General features: G+C 54.8%; 2 protein-coding genes across 2 annotated transcripts; one reads left to right on the forward strand and one right to left on the reverse strand.

The window, feature by feature from the left end:
* Window positions 1–686: 686 nt before the first annotated feature.
* On the reverse strand, window positions 687–3,846 carry LOC133278138 (sperm acrosome membrane-associated protein 6-like). Its single transcript, XM_061470639.1, has 8 exons — window positions 3,581–3,846; window positions 3,003–3,077; window positions 2,605–2,673; window positions 2,354–2,377; window positions 2,190–2,267; window positions 1,876–1,979; window positions 1,152–1,305; window positions 687–859 (listed from the first exon to the last, which is right to left on the reverse strand). The coding sequence occupies exons 1-8, from the start codon at window positions 3,828–3,830 to the stop codon at window positions 687–689; spliced, it is 927 nt and encodes a 308-aa protein (XP_061326623.1). The 5' UTR covers window positions 3,831–3,846.
* Window positions 3,847–7,263: 3,417 nt separating this feature from the next.
* Window positions 7,264–15,494, forward strand: LOC133278131 (uncharacterized). The gene is made up of 10 exons (XM_061470631.1): window positions 7,264–7,430; window positions 7,967–8,120; window positions 8,955–9,211; window positions 9,624–9,709; window positions 10,494–10,603; window positions 11,342–11,459; window positions 12,251–13,489; window positions 13,647–13,769; window positions 13,970–14,087; window positions 15,244–15,494. Exons 1-7 carry the CDS (start codon window positions 7,341–7,343, stop codon window positions 12,501–12,503), a joined length of 1,068 nt encoding a protein of 355 aa, XP_061326615.1. The 5' UTR covers window positions 7,264–7,340; the 3' UTR covers window positions 12,504–13,489; window positions 13,647–13,769; window positions 13,970–14,087; window positions 15,244–15,494.
* Window positions 15,495–20,254: the final 4,760 nt, after the last annotated feature.

The following is a 20,254-nucleotide window of genomic DNA, read 5'->3' on the forward strand; positions in this document are numbered from 1 at the left end:
CAAGAAGAGCAAGAGCAGAGTTTGGTCCTCGGGGGGGATCCATGTGTCAAGCTCCCCTAGGGTGAATCCAGGTATCCAGAAGCCCCTGGGGGACCCTGTTGTCCAGGTCTGTGGGATGTTTGGTGGTCACTGACGTCGGGGGGGCTCCAGCATCGATGGGCACCCCTGGAAGGCAGAAGGAGGAATGGAGAAAGGAAGGGGGAGAATATTCCCATCCGGGGTGGCGAGAGTATCAGGGAGCATCTGGGGGGGGGGGGGCAAGGGGAAAGTGGGGGGTCCTGGGAGTGAAGGGTGAAGGTATGGGTATGGGGGCAGGCAACTGGGTCAGCTGACTGTAACTGGGGCTCCCAAAGGACCATTGGAGGTTATAGGGAAAATGGGGGAAAGTGGCAAGGTCTCAGGGGCAATTAGGAAATCGGGGGGAAGCAAGGCAGCCTGGTGCTGGGGCAAAGGAGTGGTCCTGGCATGGGCCAGAAGACAATGGGAGTCCTGGGGGAAACAGGGGGACCTGTGAGTTCAGGAGTCCTGGCAGGCTATGGTCCCCCTTGGACACCCAGGTGTTGTGTGTCGTGTCCGTCCCCTCCGATTGGTAGGGAATTCCAAGGGACTGAGGGTCCCACAGGGTTTGGGAGTCCCACGGTGGTCCGTGAACAGCCTCAAAAGCAGGGGTATTTGGAGGGTAAGGTTTACCGAGTCAGGAGGAGTCGCACCAGCAGCAGCACAAGCACCGTGGAACCAAGTGCTAGCCCCAGTCCCAGGAACGCCATGTGGCTCCCAGAGGTCCTGCCGTGGGGCCAGTGCAGCACAGCTCTGAACTGAGCCTGGAGTCCCTCCTCTGCCTCCACGCTTCCCCCTGATACTGCAGGGACCCACGTACCTTGGGTCATGGGGCACTACCCCCCAGGGCCCACGTGTCCCCGCAGCCACAGACCTCACTGCCCCCCACAGACCCAGGCATCAGGGGTGTCCGCTCCACCCCACGTGTCCCACTGCCCCCAGAGGAGCCAGGCATCAGGGAACACCCACTCCACCATGGATCCACCCTGCTCATGCTCCCCACGCACTCCCCCCCCATGGGATTGGGCTCTCCGGGGCCCCACTCCACCCCACACCGCTCACTGTCCCCAGGGCACTCAGGTGTCTGGGCGCACCGTTGAGGTAGAAGTACTTGCGGGCCAAGGGCTCAGAAGGGACTCCCAGGTGACAGGCGATGGTTCCTGGAGCGGGGTCCTGGATGGTCAGCATGTAAAGTCCCTCCACAGCCACCTCCAGCTCCTCAAACAGTGCCAGATCCTGTGTGTGCAGCTGAGGCATGGGGGAACATGTCAGCACAGCCTGGTCCACCAGGTACATGAAATGGCATAAACGTGCATGAAAAGGCACTCAGAAGCTCTTCCCTGTGAGGGTGCTGAGGCGCTGGCACAGGGTGCCCAGAGAAGCTGTGGCTGCCCCATCCCTGGCAGTGTTCAAGGCCACGCTGGACACGAGGGCTTGGAGCAAGATGCTCCAGTGGAAGGTGTCCGTGCCCATGGCAGTGGCAGGGGCTGGGACTGGAGGAGCTTTAAGGTCCCTTCCAACCCAAACCAACCTGGGATTTTATGATCCTATAAAAAGTCACTTCCTTCACATACGTGGGCACGCGAGTTTATGTGAATATGCAAACGTGAGTGACCTCCCTCTCGCTTGCATGCACCCTTCACGTGGGTGAGCATTTGCTTGCGTCCTGTGCATGCTTACACACATGCTACTTATAGCAGCACACCTATCTACTGTTAAGCAATACCTGTAGCTATTGCTACTCCTCACACCAAGAGAACAACCGTGTGCATGCCCAGTCCCCTCAGGAATGTCTGTGTACATGCATGGGCAACTCACATCCTTGGCAAACATCCAGGTAACGGGCAGGTTGGGGGGGATGGCAAAGGGTACATCGCAGAGCAGTGTGACGGCTTCATCTGTGTGGACCTGCATGTCCTGCACTGGAAGCATTGACAGGCATGTGAGGCACATCTGCTCGTGCACATAGAGAATGTGCTCGTCTGCAACTGCACATGCTTGAGTGCTCGCAGCAGGGCTAGGCAGGCAAGCACCTTGGCATGCTCCTGGGCACTCATGGGCCCAAGCAGGCACATCCACACCCAGATGCGTGCGGGGGCTCTGCCTGGGTGCCTGGGTCCTTTGCCCCATACCTGGGCAGTCCACGGGGAGCTTGCAGTCCATGATGCGGCAGGTAGCACACTGGAAGACGCGGGAATCAGGCTGATATCCTGGGATGGAGACACTCGGTGGTCGCAGAGGGATGGGAGATGGACTTGGGAACAGGGGGTGGCAAGAGAGAGGGACGCGCACTCACCACAGGGCGGGATGCAGGCTCGAGCTAGTGGGGGGGAAGCAGCATTAGACTGGGGATCACTGGGGATCCACATCCCTGTGAGGAGCTGTCAGGGCTCAGCCGTTGTCCAGCCCTGATGGGGTCCCTCGGGCTTCTCCACCAGTGTGGGGACCCAGGAATGTAGATGTCCAGGATGGGTGTCCTTGTGACAGCCCCTTTCCCGGGCTCCCCAGGGTGGGATTCCCAGGTGTGTGTCCCCACTGGCCCCATACCTTCCTCCAGCTGGCTCAGCTTCACCCAGATTGTGTTGACGGCTTCCTGCAGAGACACCTCAAAAGACTCTGGGATGTCCCAGATAACAGATAATTGTCCCAGGTGAGACAATTCCCCACCACCACTTTGGATGCCCATAAACCTTCTCCAGACGTCGGCAGATCTCCTGTACAGCTCACCTCAACCCTGTACATCCATCCTGGAGTACTCCCCTCAGAAGCCCACAGAAGCTGTACACCTTGAAGCCCATACACTCTCAGGATTCCCCAGATATCCCCTTACAGCCCACAGACCTGCATATAGACCATATTTCACCACACCCCCCATTCAAGGCCTCCACGTTCCATCCCCCATGCCCCAGCCCTACCCCCTCACACGTCCCATGTCCCAAGCTCACTCTTGTCCTTCTCCCTCTCCAGAAAATTCAGGGCCTCCAATACGATCTCCTGAAGTGCCTCGTGCTGCTCCGACCCTGGGAGCAGTACAGGGGTATTGGGACCAGTACAGGGACACTGGCACCAGTACATGATTGGGGTTGCAGGTTCAGGGATGGGAGGGTCCAGTAAGGGCTGGGCGTTTCTGGGACTTCTGGAGTCCTGATGAGGGTTTCGGGATAGTGGAAAGGGTCAGATATCCCTCAGGGTCCTTGAGGTCCCAGGTAGGGCCCGGAGTCCTCACTGTGTTCCTGATTCTCAGGGTCTCAGGCAGGGTTGGGGTTCCCGGAGGTCCCTGGGGTCCAGGTCAGGACTGGGGAGACATTGGCATGGCTGGGAGTTCCGAGGGTGCTCGTGTGGGGAGGGTCCCTAGGGTTCCTGTTTAGGAAAGAGGTCCCCAGCTGCCCTGGGTCCTGGCCAGTGTCAGTGTGAATGCCTTGGTTGAGGTAGGGCTCTGGGCTCCTGTCCGGGGCTGGGGGTCCCTGGCAGGACGGAGGTGGCAGTCGGGGGGTGGGGGTGTCCTTGGGGTCTTGTCACTCACCCACAGAGACAGAGGCGAGCGGCACAGCAGCCCGCGCAAGAGCCTCAAGGCAGTGGCGGTGTCGGGGGTCGTTCCGAGGGGCCCCAGTAATGTCACGGCAGAGGCGTGCCAGCTGAATGGGGTGCGAGAAGCAGAGCAGACAGGGGTGCACCCCAGGGAGCCAGAACACCAGGGACACCCACTGCCACAAGCCAGGTCCCCTTGGCTGGGTGCCTGGCTTTCCAGGGAGCCAGCGGGCCATCACCAGCATCAGGGGCACCCACCACCACCCCATGGCCCCAAAGCACAGCACCCAGAAGCCTGGGTCCCCACGGAACAGCAGGGCTGCTAGGCGGAACCTGGGTGCCTAGGTCCCCACGGAACAGCAGGGTTGCTAGGCGGAACCTGGGTGCCTAGGTCCCCACGGAACAGCAGGGTTGCTAGGCGGAACCTGGGTGCCTAGGTCCCCACGGAACAGCAGGGGTGCTAGGCGGAACCTGGGTGCCTAGGTCACCACAGAACAGCAGGGTTGCTAGGCGGAACCTGGGTGCCTAGGTCACCACGGAACAGCAGGGTTGCTAGGCGGAACCTGGGTGCCTAGGTCCCCACGGAACAGCAGGGTTGCTAGGCGGAACCTGGGTGCCTAGGTCCCCACGGAACAGCAGGGTTGCTAGGCGGAACCTGGGTGCCTAGGTCCCCACGGAACAGCAGGGTTGCTAGGCAGGTCCCAGACACCTAGGTGACCTTTTAAGAGTAGTGGGGATACAGGGGGACCCTTGAGTGTGTGGGCTGGAGAAGGAGCTCCAATCCCTTCATTTGGTTCCCCCAAATCCTCATTAGTTGGTGTCCCTCTGTTAGGGGAGTCATGACCTGGTGGTCAAACTAAAGGGCAAGAAGGAAATGTACTGGCAGTGGAAGCAGGGACAGGAGTACAGGAACGCATTCTGGTTGAGTAGGAACGAGGACAGGAAGGCCAAGGCACAGTGAAGCTGAACTTGGCAATGGATGGAAAGAATAATAAGGGCTTTTACAGGTAATGTCAGCCTGAAAAGAAGGCCAAAGACAAAATGCCCTCTGCGAAACAGGACTGGCAAAGTGGTTACAGTGGAGGAGGCTGCAGAAAAGCAGACCTAGTCATGTTAAACTGTTCTTTTCTGACTGGTAATGATTGAGCTGGGTCCCCAGAACACTGCCAAGCAATGACACACTACAGACTTTCTGTGCTTGGATTGGCATTTCTCAGTTTAGACTGCAGCACTTGAAGCCACATTGTCAGGGGAATTTACAAAAAGCTTAACTCAAAAAGCACTGAGCCCTTTTAGTAGCCCTCAAGGATGTCAAACATCGTTTCTCCGCTCCCCGGTGCACACTCTGACATGTCTAAAACCGGTGGGTTGGCCAAAGCAGTCAACTGAGGTCCTCATGGGACTTAGCTCCAAGTACGCAGGAGCTAGCGCACCAAATACAGGCTCCATCTGCTCCCACACACAAGGTGCCAGGACACAAAGCTGTTGCTGGACCTCACCTTCCCTTGGCAAGTGCTGGAACAGCCCCAGCAACACTGGGAATCTGTGCTTGCTCAGCTAATTTATGGTCCTTTGAGCTTGTTCACTCTTCCCAGAGCCCAGCTCCCACATGCAAAATATCCAGTGGCTGCTCCCACATAGAAGGTGCCGGGACTGAAAGCTGTTGCTGGGCTGTCCTGGGTTTGGCTGAAGAGAGTTAACTTTCTTCTTAGTAGAGGGTACACTTCTGTTTTCTGGATTTGTGATGAGAATTATGTTGATAAACACACTGATGTTGCAGATGGTTTTAAAGAGCGCTTGTTGTAAATCAAGGCTGTTGCAGTTTCCAAAGCTCTTCCAATGATGAGGTGCACAAAAAGATGGCAGGGAATATAGCCAGGACAGCTGACCTGAAGTAGCCAAAGAGCTATCCCATACCTTAGAACGTCATGGGCTTAAAGCATGGAAGAAAGCGCAGAGCCCCGGTGTCAGTGGGGCTGTGAGAGGACTTCCAAGGGAAGGAGAGAGCCAGCGTCCCATTTCTGTCCCAGCACCATCCGTGTGGGAGCAGCCGCTGGCCGTTTTCAATTTTGGAGTTGGGATCTGGTGGGATTGAAAGAGCCTATAGGTGTCTAAGGAGGCGCAGAGCTGCAGTGCTGGCGGGATCCCCAGACGGTCAAGGAGTGACCTTCACTTGCTGTACTTGGAAAGGAGTATGTTGGGACCCGCGTGAGAGCAGGTCAGGCTCGGCTTGAGTCAGTCGGAGACAGTTCCAGCCAGTTCCAAAGCAGCTGTGAGCAGCCATGGCCTGCCAAAGGTCTGCCAGTCAAGAGGAGTCCGCCACTCCCACTGCAGACACCTTAGGTAAGAGAGGCAGGAAGAAGCAGGGAAGGGCGGAAGGGAGTGCATAAGAACTTCCAGTGGCGTTTCATGGAATCACAGAACATTTTGGGTTGGAAGGGACCTTAAAGCTCATCCAGTTCCCACCCGTGCCACAGTTCCACACCTTCCGCTAGAGCAGATTGCTCCAAGCCCCATCCAACCTGGCCTTGAGCACTGCCAGGGATGGGGCATCCTATGTGGGCACATGGCAGGGGTGAGCCCCAGCCTGGAGAAGTGCCCTCCTGGTCAGGAGGCAGTGAGGGGGGGCAGCTCCCTGCAGACCCTGTGCACTGCAGAGCCTCCCCTGGCAGGGTCTGCGTGCAGCCCCTCTGTGAAACAGGCTGGGGTTACAGTGGACAGCCCCACACCGCAGAGGTGACCAGCCCCTTACCTGCATTGTGACGTCCCTCTGTGAAACAGGCTGCCCCACACCGCAGAGCTGACCAGCCCCTTACCTGCATTGTGACATGCATCTGCCACACAAAGCCCGGTGAGGCCACGGGACTCCTGCTGAGGGCTGCGCTTGCAACGCTCTGCCCCAGAGGAGCTGCTCTGCAGTGAGCAGAAGACAAAAAGAGGGAGCAGCACAGCAGTGGGATCGGTGAAAGGCATAAGAGGAGGAAGAGAAGGAAAAGGAGGAGAAGAACAGAGAGGAGGAGGCTTTTTGCAGGAAGAAAGCAAGCTGCTGGCCAGCCTATTGCTGCAGCTGTTGACCTGGAACAAGGGTGCAACTACCATGGCAAAAGAGCTCCTCTTGCCGCCTCACTTGTCTCTAACAACTGAGAAGCTCAGGAGTTCTGGTAAGGCCTCCAGTGCCAATTCCGTGAGTGTGTCGGGTCAAGGCCATCTCTGAAAAGAGGCATGGCAACCCTGAGGGCTGTGGGGTGGCTGCTCAGGACTGGTGACTGCAAGGAGGGACCTGCTTGATCATCCCTAAGGGCTGAGGGGCTGATTTGGCGGCCATGGCCCCTGGTTCTCTTCCTGACATAGCACCTGCCTCCTGGCGCACCCCAGGCAGAAGCCCCTGGCCCCAAAGGGCTGCTCCTTGCCTGCTGGTGGTCATTGCCCGCCCTGAGTTCATGTCTGAGCGGAAGAGCTGAAGGTGCTCGTGGGCCATGCAGCGTGTGTGCATTCAGAGATGCAACACAGGGAATCTGGCCCTGCTGGGGAGACACCAGGGCTCAGCCTGAGCCTCCGAGACTTCCGTGGAGCAGAGCACCGTGCCCGCTCTGGTGGGGCCATCAACTGCCGGTTTCCTGGGGGACTGCGTCAGGCTGAGGTGTCCTTTGGCTCCTGAAGGGCTTTAGTGAGACCACCTGAAAAATGTGTGTTAGAAACACGTGGGTCCTCGGACAGGGGTGGGCTGAAGGGCTCTGCGGCGCTGCCCCCCCAGGATGACATGTCTTCCCCTTGTTTTCCCAGAGTTCGCTAAGATTTGGGACAGTGCATCGTGTTACCTCAGCCAACAGCTGGCTCTGCACCAGGTGGGACTGGCCTCCTCCTCCTCCTGCCCTCACATCCTGATGAAGGTTGATGCAGTCCTTTGCTACGGAGGACGATTGTTCTCCCCCTCCTTTGAAAGCAGGAATGCCCCAGCTCGACGCTGCAAGGCACAGATGTGCACGGACTACCTCCTGTGTCCATTCGGGTCTACAATAAGGTCCAGGAGTAGTGTCAGGGGTTGGGCTTTTTCTGGGGCTTCTGGAGTCTCCACAGTCAGAGGTGCATGACAAAACTTGGAGGACCGAGGCACGTTAGGCTTTATTCCAAGTGTGGGACAACCAAAGGATGGTTTTCAGCTTGTCAGCTGAAAGCTTCCTCTCAGTTTCTTCATGGATGAAGGGGAGTGAGAGGGAAAAGCACAGGCCCTGTTTGTCTTCTCCCAGGGTTTCCAAAGAGCCACTCTTGCTCCTTTGTACCTCAGGCCTGGGCAGGACACTAAGTACCATCACCATTCCCTGAAGAGTCTTCGCCCTGTCCCTCGAAGTCTTCTTCTGATCCACCATCTCCTCTGTTTCAGGACGTCCACATTCCTGGACTTGGGACTTTTGCGGTTGTCAGTCAGCAAGTAGCTAGCAAGAAAGACCTGGTGGTAGTGGCGAGACCTGTGTTTCATCTTGCAAACACTATTATGCAGGACCATGGCCTCCGATACAGTCACACCGACGTTCCTGGTAAGCAGACAGGCTGTGAGCAGTGCTCGTCCTTGAGCAGAGTGGGGAGGTGCGCTCTGCTGTCCAGAGCAGAGCGCCAGCCTCCTGCTGCAGTCTGAAAACAGCTCCAGCTCGACAAAACCAGCCTGCTAAGGAAAGGAGCCTGCCTACTGATATGGTTTAAATAGTCACCAGAAGACAGTACAGCATAACAGCACGTGCTCTTTGGCCTGCTTCCTCCAGTGGTTTCCTTCCCGTTCTGTTGGTGCCGTGTCTTCTCCCTACGCGGTGTTTCAACCCTTGCTCCCCCTTTCTGCTTTACTAGGCCTCAAACAGGCAAATGCCAGGGTTCTTCCTCGCGGCCCTAAAGCCGGGGGGGAAAGATGATTCATTCCAAATCCCAGTGACCACAACGCCTGTTGCTATCTGGTTGCTGCAGCCGTTGCAGCAGGACCCTGGGAGCACCAAGAGCTTGGATCTGTGTTTGGGCTGGGTTTCTCTCTAACGACAAAGAGAGCACAGAGTCTGGGCAGGGCTCTGATGGCCTGGCCGCCTCAGCTTGCTGCAGCACCTGGGGCCTTTCTCCCCTCCTTGTCCTGCAGCCGTGGTGCTCCTTCCTACCAAGCACCAAAGACTCTTTGCCTTTCGGTATCAGACAGCCATAGCTGTCCACTGCGCACCTCGCTTCCCACTTCTAACAGCGAGGGACAGCCCAAGCTTCTCCTGAGAGGCGCTGCACCAGCTGGACAACTCAGTAGCAATGTATTGCCTGACGGCCTGGAAGCTGCAGACCTTTGGCTGTAACCTGCTCAGCCGCTCTCCAAGTTTGTGGGTTCCCCTTCTCTTGCTTTTCAGGTCATCGACGTTTTCAGCAACTGCCGTGCGCTCGGATAGCCTCAGACAACGCTGTCTCTGAAAGCGCAGTGCGGTTTTGCATTGAAAGGACCATCCGTCTTTTCCAAGCCTGCCTGGAGAACAGGCAGGACGTTGCCCTCGTTTGGAGGGCCGTGGCCGTGGTGATCATCCAGGGCAAAGACGTGCGCACAAAATTTTACACGGACTTTCTGCAGCGGCTGAACGGGACTGACAAGATGTTGCAAGCTCTTCTGGAGGTAGGACGGTCATTTTCACAGCCCCACTCCTGCTTCTTCTGAAACGTGTTCTGGGGCTGGCGGGCTGCTTCCTCCTGGCCTGCCGTGCCCTCTACAGCCACTTGGGCTCCTCATGGCCCACAGAACAGCAGGCTCTCTGCAGAGCATTTCCCTTGCCGGAGCTGGTCTGGCTCTGCGAGAGGTAACCCCCAGAGGGGCCTCACGTGGTGACAAAAAGCTGGCGTTGGTGGTGGGGAGCACTGCTTGAGCCACTCTCAGGCCAGAGAGCAGAGGAACAGGCAGAGCAAGGCTTGCTGAGGCCAGAGCCCTTTGGCTGCTCTGGCTTTTGGCTTGTGTTGGTATAAGGTGGACTGAGCAGCCAGCCTTTCCCGGTGTCCCCATGTCCCATCGTCTGTCTCCGTCCTCATTGCAGATGCCAGAGATGAGGGACTCGGTCATCTCGTCCCGTGACACTGCCGCCTCCCAGACCTCTCTGGGACATGTTATTGTTCTACCAGGGTAGGTTTGCAGCTGCAGCCCTTGGCTGAGGCAGTGAGCAGCTTCTCAGCTCCTGCTGGGAGGACTGCCTTGCCAGGAGCCGAGAACTGCACTCGTGATGGTATTGAGGACGGAATGTTTCAGAGCATTGGCAGGGACTTCCCTGCTTGCTCTTGTTCGGTTTGACTTTCTTTGGAGGAATGGGGGACAGTGACAAGGCTTTATGCATCTGTCCTACTATGGACCTAGAGAGGCATTTAGGCACTATTTTCCATCAGGTTTCTCCGGCTCTTTTGCCTTCCTGTGCATGAGACTGCCTTCTGCTTGGGGGCAAGGGATAGAGGGGTGATTTCTGGTCCAGAGAGGAGCTTGCATCTGGTGGAGTTCTGCAGAGCTCTGTCTTGTGCCCCCATTACTGTGCAGTGCCATCGACAGCTGAGGGGAAGGAGGTGACTCCTTACTGCTTATAAAGGCATTAATCTGCGAGGCTCTACAAGCAACTTTGGAGGACAAGATCAGAAGTCAGAAGGGTGTTGGATAATCAGAGCACTAGGGATTAGAGTGCTCTCTATGTGCACTCTGCACTCTGAGGAAGAGAGGAATCAGTTTCCCCAGAAGCAGCAAGGGGGTTATGTGGGAGGATGCCTGTTCTCACAGAAAAGATGGAAAAACACTGGCCCAGGGAGGCGGGCCCTTGCCTGCCCCTCCAGGCACTGCAGTTCCGACTGTGGTCCTCTGGGATGGGCTGCCCGGGGAAACAATGCAGCGACTTTTGTTCAGCCTGGTGCCTTCTTCCTTTGTCCAGGTACAAGCTTGGGAGCGTGGCTAAAATGCCAGGAGTGAAAGCTGACCTGAGAGGGCATGTGAATGCCACCCCAGAAGGCAGGGGAAAAGGTTTTAGTAGTGGAAAAAAAGGTGAGAGACCAGAGGGTTGCTAGCAGGGGGGTGTAGGTTTTCCTTCGTCCGCCTCTGGAGGCGATTAGAGCTGAGGTTACCCCAGGGTGCCTGGAAGAGGGAGAGGCACCGCCTTTGACTCTCTGCACCCATTATGGGAAAGCTCCAGTGACCCATTGTGGAACAAGGGCTGAAGACAGCCCTGCCCCACAGCCACTGGGGCTGCTGAGGGACATCTTCCCAGTGGCTTCCGCTCCCCAGCCTGTGCTGCAAACAGTGTAAAGTTCTTATCCTGCTTCTTTCCATCGTATTCTCAGATGTCTTGGAAGTAATGCCTTTTGTGTGAACCTGCACCAGCAGCAAGCCTGTGTGCATGGGGCCAATCCAGACATCCAAGAGCTGGCAGCTCTTGTGCTAAATGATTCCCCTCTCCAGAATGACTCTTGGAGACCACCAGCATCTCCCAGAGAAACCCCCCCACCCCTGCACATGGATGAGAGAAAGCCATCAAAATAGGGTTTCCCCAGGGAATACTAGTGCACTGTAGGCAGGAGGAGCTGGATGGAAAGACAATGTTGGAAGAGGCCTAAGACCTCCTAGGAAACAGGACTTTCATCCAACGGGATGGAAAGGACCACCTTCATCAGTGTTAGCAGATGCTTGGTAAACCTGCATGTCACCCACGTTGGAACTGGGACAAAACAGGCACGCTGTTCCCAGAACAGCACCAAGATAACTGCCTCCTTTCCTGTTTTCTAGAGGATCTTCCCGAGAAGAGCCTCCTTCATCGAGCAAAGCTGGCTCCAAATCGGTTGTCTGCAATAACTGCAAAGTCAGAGCAGGCTCAGAAAGCTGAGGGGAGTGAGCCCCCTGCCAGGTGAGACACTCGCATCCATGGCTGAGAGGGACCCTGTGCTGGGAGTGAGGTGCTTCTCCTGGACACAGAGGCTAGAGAAACTCAGAGTGGGGTTTATGCCACGTCCCACTAACTAATGTTTGCTTGGTCTATGGCAAGTGCCTTGTAGCTTCTTGGGGCGCTGCTGGCAGCATGATTTCTTTCTTTGCTTCTGATGTGCAGATGTGCCCAGTACCTGGCTGCAAATGCCCATTCCAGGAGCAGAAGGTCTTTCTGTCTTTCCCTTCAGAGTGGAATGACCCTGACTTTTCTTTTTGCTGACAACAGTGCTCTGCAGTGAGTTACTGCAGAGGTTTCCTCTGATTAGCCAGAAGCCTCTTCTATGCTAGTGCCTGCCTTATGGCTGGCAAAAGAGAAGGTCCAAAGAGAGCTCAATGGCAGGATGGCTTTTCTCATGGGGTCTTGTCCTCTGTCTTTTGAGACTGTGTCTTCAGTGCCCAACATGCTCCCACAGCCCGTGAGCACTCTGTAGTTCAGAGCACTGAGCAGACTCCAGCGCACTGACCTGGGGGTATCTCTGGGTATAGGACCCTGTCCCTCTCATTGCTCTGGCAAGAAAAGGCTTAGACCTGGGCATCCTGAGATTTAGTGGGGCTGTTGGGCACATTGGAGCCTGAGAGCTTGGGGTCTTCTCTGTCCCTGAGGACTCGATCCCAAGAAGGCAAGTAGAGCGCATTCTGCTGCAGAAGCACAAGATGCCAGAACCAGCTCCTCCTGCACTCCTGCCAATACACCCTGTTGTATCTTTGCAGGCAGCTGATGCCCACCCAGGGAACCATCTTGAAGGAAGAGGAGGAGAAAGAGAAAGTGTTTCCTGGGGGCGCAATCAGAACAGTGGACTTCATTGCCAGAGCGATTGAGACGAGAGAAAAGGTACGTGACATGGGCTGCTGCAGTGGCTGTGCCGTACTGGACTGTAGAGAAGCATCGCTCCGTGCATATCAACTCTTACAAGATGCCTCACAGTGTGTTAGCAACCGACTAGTTGCTTTGAGGCTTGCATGAAGAGAGGAGGGTTGCCGTGTCATTTGAGAATATCCTTTTCATTTTTTCACTTCCATTAGCCTCACGAAGCATCCCAAAGACCTTCCTTGTGGATGTTTCTGTTGGCAGTGTTGCAAGGCTTGGCTGGGATAGCCAGCTGCCAGGTGGTTTCTAGCCTGGTGGTCACTTAGCGCCTTGGGCATTACAGACAGGGTCTTAGGTGGAGCCTGCAGGAACCTGGGAGAACACCAGTGCGGACAGAAAGGCAGAAGAGAAGGGGCAGAGTGGGTAGGAATGAAACCAGCTCAGCTCTCTAGAGGGCAGACTAATGCTGCCCGCTGTTGCATTTTGGTCACCCTCCAGGATAAACAGTTAAAGGGGAGTCAGAAGCTTCCAAAACACATCCAGAAATACTTGGCTGAGGAGGAAAAGAAGAAAGAAGAGCAGATGGAAGAGAAAACAAGAGAACATCAAACCGTGCCAGCAACTAAAGCGAAGCCTGGGAGAGAAGAGGAGACACTGAAAAGCCAGGTACTTTGAATTCCTGCAGAAAAAGAGCACGTTCCCCTTCAGGAAGACTGAGATTGCGCTGTACCTCTTGCACCCAAGCCAGCACAGTAGCGATGCTGCAGTGAAGCTGAGCGGGTGACTGCTGCCTTTCTTGAGCCAGAGGGGTGACAGTAGTAGTGAGACCCTGGTGACCCTCAGGCATCACCCCAAGGGTGTGCTGAGGTTGTTCTCCTGGTGTTTCCTGTCCCACTAGTGACCTGAAGTGATCTGGGGGTCTGCATGCTGGGAAGTGATACCCTGGGGGTGTGGGGCTGTTGTATGAGAGTTTTTCCTGTGGAGGAATTCAGCACCTCTGAGCGATCATCAATCTTCTCTCTGACTGGCTGGGAGATGGAGGAGTTGAGCACCACCTTCATGGGCATGATGACGAAGGATTGGGAAGATGCCGGGGAAGAGCCACCCACAGTCCCTGAGGAAGACCCTGTTCCCCCTAAGCGGTAGTGTACCAGGCCCAGCCGAGGCCTGGGGCAGTGGGGTGGTTGTATGCCATAGGCGGTTGGTCAAGGAAGCCAACCGCTGGGGCGTGGGGCCACATGGAGGGCCTGGGAATTTCTCCAGCCACGGGAATGAGAGACTTTGTCCTTGCTGTTGCAGAAGCCTTTCCCCACGGACAGAGCGGGCCCTGCGGGAGGTGGTGACGTGCATTCTGAGGCATGTCGCCCGCAAGCGCAGGAGGCAGAGGGATGAGCAGGCAGATGTGCAGGACAAGCTCAAGTGGTAAATCTCTCCAGGCACGGGCAGTGCTTCCTCTCCTGCAGTGCCCGTCCTCCCCGTGCCCGCAGCAGCCGGGGACAGGGGCACTGCTCTGGGCCTCTTGGCAGAGCCGCCTTCTGCAGCTGTGGCAGGCGCCAGCCTGGGAGCCCCGGCTGGAGCGCGGCTCCGTGTGCTCACACCTCCTCCTGCCCTCCCGTCCGCAGCGAGCTGGCGGTGCTGCAGTGGCAGCGTTCGGGGAGAGAGGTAGGCAGCAGCCAGCTGGGGGAAGATGGACCCCGACCTGCACCCCCTGCTTGGCCAGGGAAGAGGACGGCAGGACCGGTACGTGCCATGGGCTTGTGCAGGGTCTCTGGCGTATCCACCTGTACAAGAGCACCGTGCCATGCATCTGGTGTCTAACAAGGGCACTCACCCTGTGCTTAGCTGAAAGCTGAAGCCCTCGTCCTCAGAAGTTTTCAGGTTGTTCTGTCCATTCAGAAGACAGCCTTCACTCTTGCCACCTCCAGAAACACCCAAAGACTTGATCTGGAGGTGTCTTAACGGCGGTGGCCCTGCCAGGCTTGGCCAGGATAGGAAGCAGCTACGTTGCTTTCAGCCCCGTGGTCACTTGGCTCGGGGATCGTTGCAGAAAGACTCTGCACTCAGGCCTGTGTGGACTAGGCCTATTAGACAGCAGTGCTGCTGCTGAGAAGGACCTGGGAGTATTGGTGGATGACAGGCTGACGTGAGCCACAGTGTGCCCTTGCAGCCAGAAGGGCCAATAGCATCCTGGGGTGTACTGGGAGCAGTGTGGCCAGCAGATCGAGGGAGGAGATCCTCCTCCCTTTACTCGACCTTGGTGTGGCCACACTGGGAGCGCTGTGTCCAGTTCTGAGCTCCACAGTACAAGAAAGTCAAGGAGCTACTGGACAGTGTCCATCACAGGGCCCCAGAGATCGCTATAGGTCTGGAGCATCTCTTATGGGAAGAGATTGCGGGAGCTGAGCCTGTTTAGTCTGGGGAAAAGAAGGCTGAGGGTGGACCTCGTTAATTCATATCAATGGCTCAAAGGTGGGTGCCAGGAGGATGGCGCCAGGCTCTTTTCAGTGGTGCCCAGCAACGGGACGAGGAGTGATGGCCATAAACTAAAACACAACAAGTTTCACCTCAACGTGAGGAAGAACTTCTTTCATTTGAGGGTGGCAGAGCCCTGGAACAGGCTCCCCAGGAGGGGCTGGAGTCTCCCTATCTCGAGACATTCAAACCCCACCTGGATCTGTTCCTGTATGACCTGCTCTGGGGGGCCCTGCCTTGGCAGGGGTGTTGGACCGGATGATCTCCAGAGATCCCTTCCTACACTGATGATTCTGTGCTTTTGTGACTGCAAGCAAACCAGGGCTGGTGGAGAGGCTGGAAAGAAGGGGGAGAGCTAAAATTCCCCCAGCCCTCTGCAGGGGAGACTGACAGTGCCCACTGCTGCATTGCCATGGCCCTGCAGGTGCCGGTCTCCGGGAGCGTGGAGGAGGAGGAGGAGGAAAAACGCAAGCTCTGGGACTCGTTGCGCAAGAAGTACCAGCAGAAGACGAGGGCGAAAGTGGCACCCCGGAAAGCTTGGAATGCAAAGCAAGAGCAATGGGAGGTCCAGGTACTGCCGCAGGGAAAAACAATTAGGAAAAGAGCATTCCTGTCCTCCAGGGAGCCAAGGTCCCTAAGGCATAGGAGCGTGGGGGCTGACTGTCCTCTGGGGACTGCACCAGCTCGAGGCACCTTCCCATTGCCCAGCGACAGCGCCGCTGCTCACCTCTCTCTGTTCAGGGTCCTGCATTCGTGGCATTCCCACGTGCTGGCAAGACACCAGGAGAGGATGAGGAGAGCCCAGAGCACAGTCTGAGTCTTTGCCCTTCGCAGTACTCATATGTGCAAAGGTGAGTGTGGACCAGCTTCAGGACAGACCTGGGCCAGCTGGGGGCTGATGGCCCAGCCAGGAGGGGGGGAAGTAAACCCCAGAGCGATGGGTCTGGACAAGGATAGGATCCTTTCTTTTCTCACGGGCTCAATCCCCGATGCCTGGTGCCTCTCTGCAGCCCCAAGCACAGTCAGCAGTGTGGGGTTGAGTGGGACCATAGGGTGGGTATGACTGGGAGAGGGGAGAGGCAGGAGGGTCTCGGTCAAGATGTGAGACTTCCTCCTCGTTGTGGTAGGAGACTTTCCCCAGGGACGCAGTGGGCTTTGCGAAAAGCAGTGACCCGCCTCCTCAGGAAAGTAGCGGAACAGCGTTTCTGTGCTGGTGATACGCGGATTGACTCCACAACTCGTTAGAGTTGTAAGGTAGGTATGCTTTATTCAGCGCTGAGGCGCATGGGGGTTTCTCCTCCAAAAGCATGCGCGCCCCTCTTTGTCACTCAGTTCGTTTATATTGCATATAAACATGAGATTGCTTCACACCTAATCCATATGCAAAACCTATTCCCGTCTAGTATTATGATCAGTTTTCTGGCATTTGTCCCATTGGTGCGCCTGCGCAGTGCCTCCTGGTGGTGGTCGTTAGGGGGTCGTGAGGATGAAGGCCTGTAGTTCCTCTTCATCACCGCGAGTAACCTCTTGCTTTTGCGCAGACTCAATAGCGTTTCGGCTCCTGTCCAAACCTCAGGTTCGGTACAAGCCGGTTTTGTGTATCTTAAAGCAGAAACTTGTCAAGTTTGTAAATTTTGTTACTCTGGCTATCTTTTGTCCCTTTTCTTTCTAAAGATACTATTTGAACAAGAATGTCTTAAATATTAAGCTATGAATCTTATCTACTACAATTCTGCCTAGCAGCTGTAACTTCTACAATTCTGCTTCATCATTCTAACAAATTTGACTTCTATGGTTCTGCTTTACCAAGCACAGCGACCGTTTAAGCAAGCAGGCACAATGTTAACCCTTTATTTCCCGGTATCAGTGGTGAGGAGGAATCCCTCATGTAAGGATGACCAAGCATGCCCCTTGCTCAGCACTGCCCTTTCTTCCTTTGACTTCCTGCAACTCCTCGGCCAAGAGGGGCTTCTCCGGACAGCTCTCATGGTGTGGAGCGCTGCAGGCTGGGATCGCATCCCAGGCACCATGGATCTGATCTCTCCAGCCAGAAGCGGATCTCACCACGTGTCCTGACTAGAGCTGTCGTGTTGCTCTGCACCTCTCTGTGCACGCAGGCCTCCAGAGCTTTGTATTCAATTCCTCAGCTCTGGGGAGCAGATCCAGTGCACAACGGCGGGATCCAGGAAAGCCTCTGAGGCACAGAGGCTCCCAGGATTGAAGTCCAGCAAAAGCCTCCTCCAGGATCACAAGCAGCAGCAGTGCCGGCCAGCCAGGCTGTTAGCAGCAATGCTTCCATCTGATCAGTAAAGACCTCTATGCAAAGCACTGTCTCTGACACGGGGGGTCTTTCCTTGGTGGCTGTGAAACACACACTCAGTGGGGGATGAGCTTTGGTGGGGCAGGGCAAGGCCACTGCAGGACAGTGTAAGCGGTGAGGAGAAGCAGACAGGCCAACCCAATATGGGTGATAAGCAACTTCTAGTTTATTTGTGACGCAGTTCACACATATATAGGAGTGGTATTCAGCCACTCCTTCTTGGCATAACAGTATTGGTTAGCCCCCACAGCTTCCTCCACATTCTCCTCCCAGGTCCGGTCTCCGGCCACCTGTGGGGGCCACCCCCTGCCTTGCTTGCACAGTCCTCCAGAACTCTATGGTCCTGTTCTTAAGAGTCATTCTGCAACAATTCCCCCCTTTTTCTTTGTGCAAGCAAGGCATTATGGGTTATTCTGTTCACCTGTTTTATCACACAACTATAAACAAGCCTAATAGCTACGATGATTAACCTAACAAGGATACATAAGTGCAATACTTTTAAACAGTGTTTGACTCAACCTGTAATGCCCCGTGAAGACAACCATCTAGTTATTCTTAGGATATTGCTCATTTCCTATTGCTGGGTAAGCTGAGCCAGGGTTCTCAGCTGTGCGTACATCGAATTAGCATAATCAGAGACTCATACAACACATTCCATCAAACTCTTCACATCCATGTCCCTGTTCCAACAACAAAAGGTTCTGCAGTGTTGCATGTCTTACAGAGTCAACATTAAAACAAATCAGGAATTGCCTTCGATGTAGAATTGTCTGCTTAGCAACTCAGCAACCCAGTCTGCTTAGTTGAGCTGAAGCACTTACAGTGATTTGGCATATTATGATTGGATCCATGTTTTGAAGACCCTCAGTGACTAACATATAATTGGTTAAACGCAGGTGTGAGAACTCAACCCTGAAAGCTTGCCAACAGTCCACAGTTCTCATTAGCTTGGTGAATTCCAGCCTCTTATCTTGCTTGCTTAAGCTTCCTCGGGCCTCCCACGGCCCCGCGGTATCTTTCAGGACCATTCAAAGTTTATGTACCAATTACCCATTCTCCTGTGAGAACACTGTCTCCACATCTTCCCCCTTTTGTTTTCTCCAGTAACGAGTCGCTACTACAGCAAGGCACACATAAATTTACATTAGCAGAGTAACTATTACAGGGTGCAGCAGCATGTCGAAGATGCTGATGGCAGTGAAGGACTAGCCAAAGAAACTTCTTACCAGTGGAATTCTCCCCCCCCTTAATTTGTTCCATCACCTCCCTTATAACACTACCATTGTATTAAAATTTTTCTAGCTTTTGCCTTAGCATTTTCTAGCAGCTACTGCAAATTTCCATACTCTAACATCTCTTTTACAAGTGACAAATCTATACAATACAAGGTGCAGTTTCTTATTAGCAACTAGCTAGTAAATACAGGTGGTTTTATACACAAAATCACAACCTCTAATAATAGCTACTTTACAAGCACACATATTCAGGATGTTACTTTTCAGTTGCCCCCAAGTGATGTTTTGCAGTCATTCGTTTTTCTCTTCCTCTATCTCAGTCTGCTTGGGGTATTCACGGTCAGCTTCTGTAGCTGAGGCATCAGGTTTATCCATTCGTCTGTCCAGCTCATGGCAAGGCTTGACAAACTTTGCAGGCAGTCACCATGGACCTGTAGGCAGGAGGACACAAATATACCCCCTCCCCCAGGTTATCAGTTCTTCAGTTCTTGAGAAGTAGACAGGTTAGACAGGTTAAGTGCAGCATCATTACTCTCTCTCTCTCCCCCTCTTTTCTTTTCTTTTTTTTTTTTTTTTTTTTTTTAGTCCCTGCAAAAGCCATCATTACTCCCACTACAGTCCCACGTACAGAACGTGGCACAAGGACCCTGTGGAGACTAACAGCAAACCAGCTCCGAGAAGGAGAAGCATCATTGCAGTGAGAGGTGGCAGGCTCAACCTTAGCGGGGGTCCCCGCAGAGGCTCCGCCTCCCCCACATCGTATGAGGCTTGGGCTTTTATACCGACCAAAATGCACACTCGTTCCGACACAGGTGGCCAGCCTGTGCTGGAACAAGTGGCTAGCAGTATCTACAGAGGTCTCCAAGGGTTGATAGAAACCTGGACATACTTATATTTACCAACTTCTAGTACATGAGTATCACAGAGAAACTGTATGGGCTCTCCCTGTCAATTGCAAGAAAAAATCATAACATATACAGCTTGAGTATAAGAGGATTTTAACGCATACGTGGTCACCGTTTGTCAGGCCTCCTTAACTATTTTGAGATCAAGAGCTTCCCACTCTTTAGCCCCCTGCTGTGTAGTAAACACAGGATATGCCAAGATGCCCATTGCAGAAAATTCCCCAGTAATGTTCACCTCTTTGGTTACCCATTGTTACAACAGAGCGTCTCCAGGGCCAGTAAGTCTGAGCAGACCGACCCGGGAGATGAAGAGTCAGGGTCTGGAAGCAGAGGATATAAATCTGGCTCGGATTCAGGGGATTCGGGGGCTGATCCTGCGCCGAACTCGGGGTCTCCGTTGCTCGCAGCTGTGTCTTTCTTATCAGATGTCTCTCGTTCGGTATGTGGCCATCTGCAGACCTGGCTCCTCCGTGACTGAGTTAAAAATCTTTTCACTCTGGGGCATAGTGGGCTGGAGAGGCTCGCGGTTCCTTTAAATCTCCCGCTCGCGCATGATCCCTATTTTCTACTGCGTGCTTCAAAATGGCGCCGCAATCGGTCCGGCGCCGAGGCACCGCCCTCTTTCTTTCGGATTCCTCGACTTTTATCATGCGTGTACCTTCTAATATACTTTCTCTGTCCTTTTCAAAGTCCCTGCTTTCGGAACTGGGGTGGTGGGGGAGCAGGGGGTTACACCTCCTCCGCGGCACCTTCTGATGGAGGGGGAGAAAAGGGGGGGGGGAAACCCTGTGCTCCCGCGAGTTGGGGTGGGGGGGAACGAGTTGTAATCTTCCCCCGGTTTCAGCCGACCGGGGACGTCTGTTCCTAGTTTCTCCGTTGCTACCGCAGCAGTTTTCTTTTCTGCCTTGTATCTTTTTATACAGTTCATTACTTCCCTCCGTGGTTTACCGAGTTTCTTTGCCTTTTTATAATCAT

This window comes from Pezoporus flaviventris, unplaced genomic scaffold, assembly GCF_033815535.1.
Source record: "Pezoporus flaviventris isolate CSIRO_AGI_PZ_B2104156 unplaced genomic scaffold, CSIRO_AGI_Pfla_v1 ptg000063l, whole genome shotgun sequence".
NCBI lineage: Eukaryota > Metazoa > Chordata > Aves > Psittaciformes > Psittacidae > Pezoporus > Pezoporus flaviventris.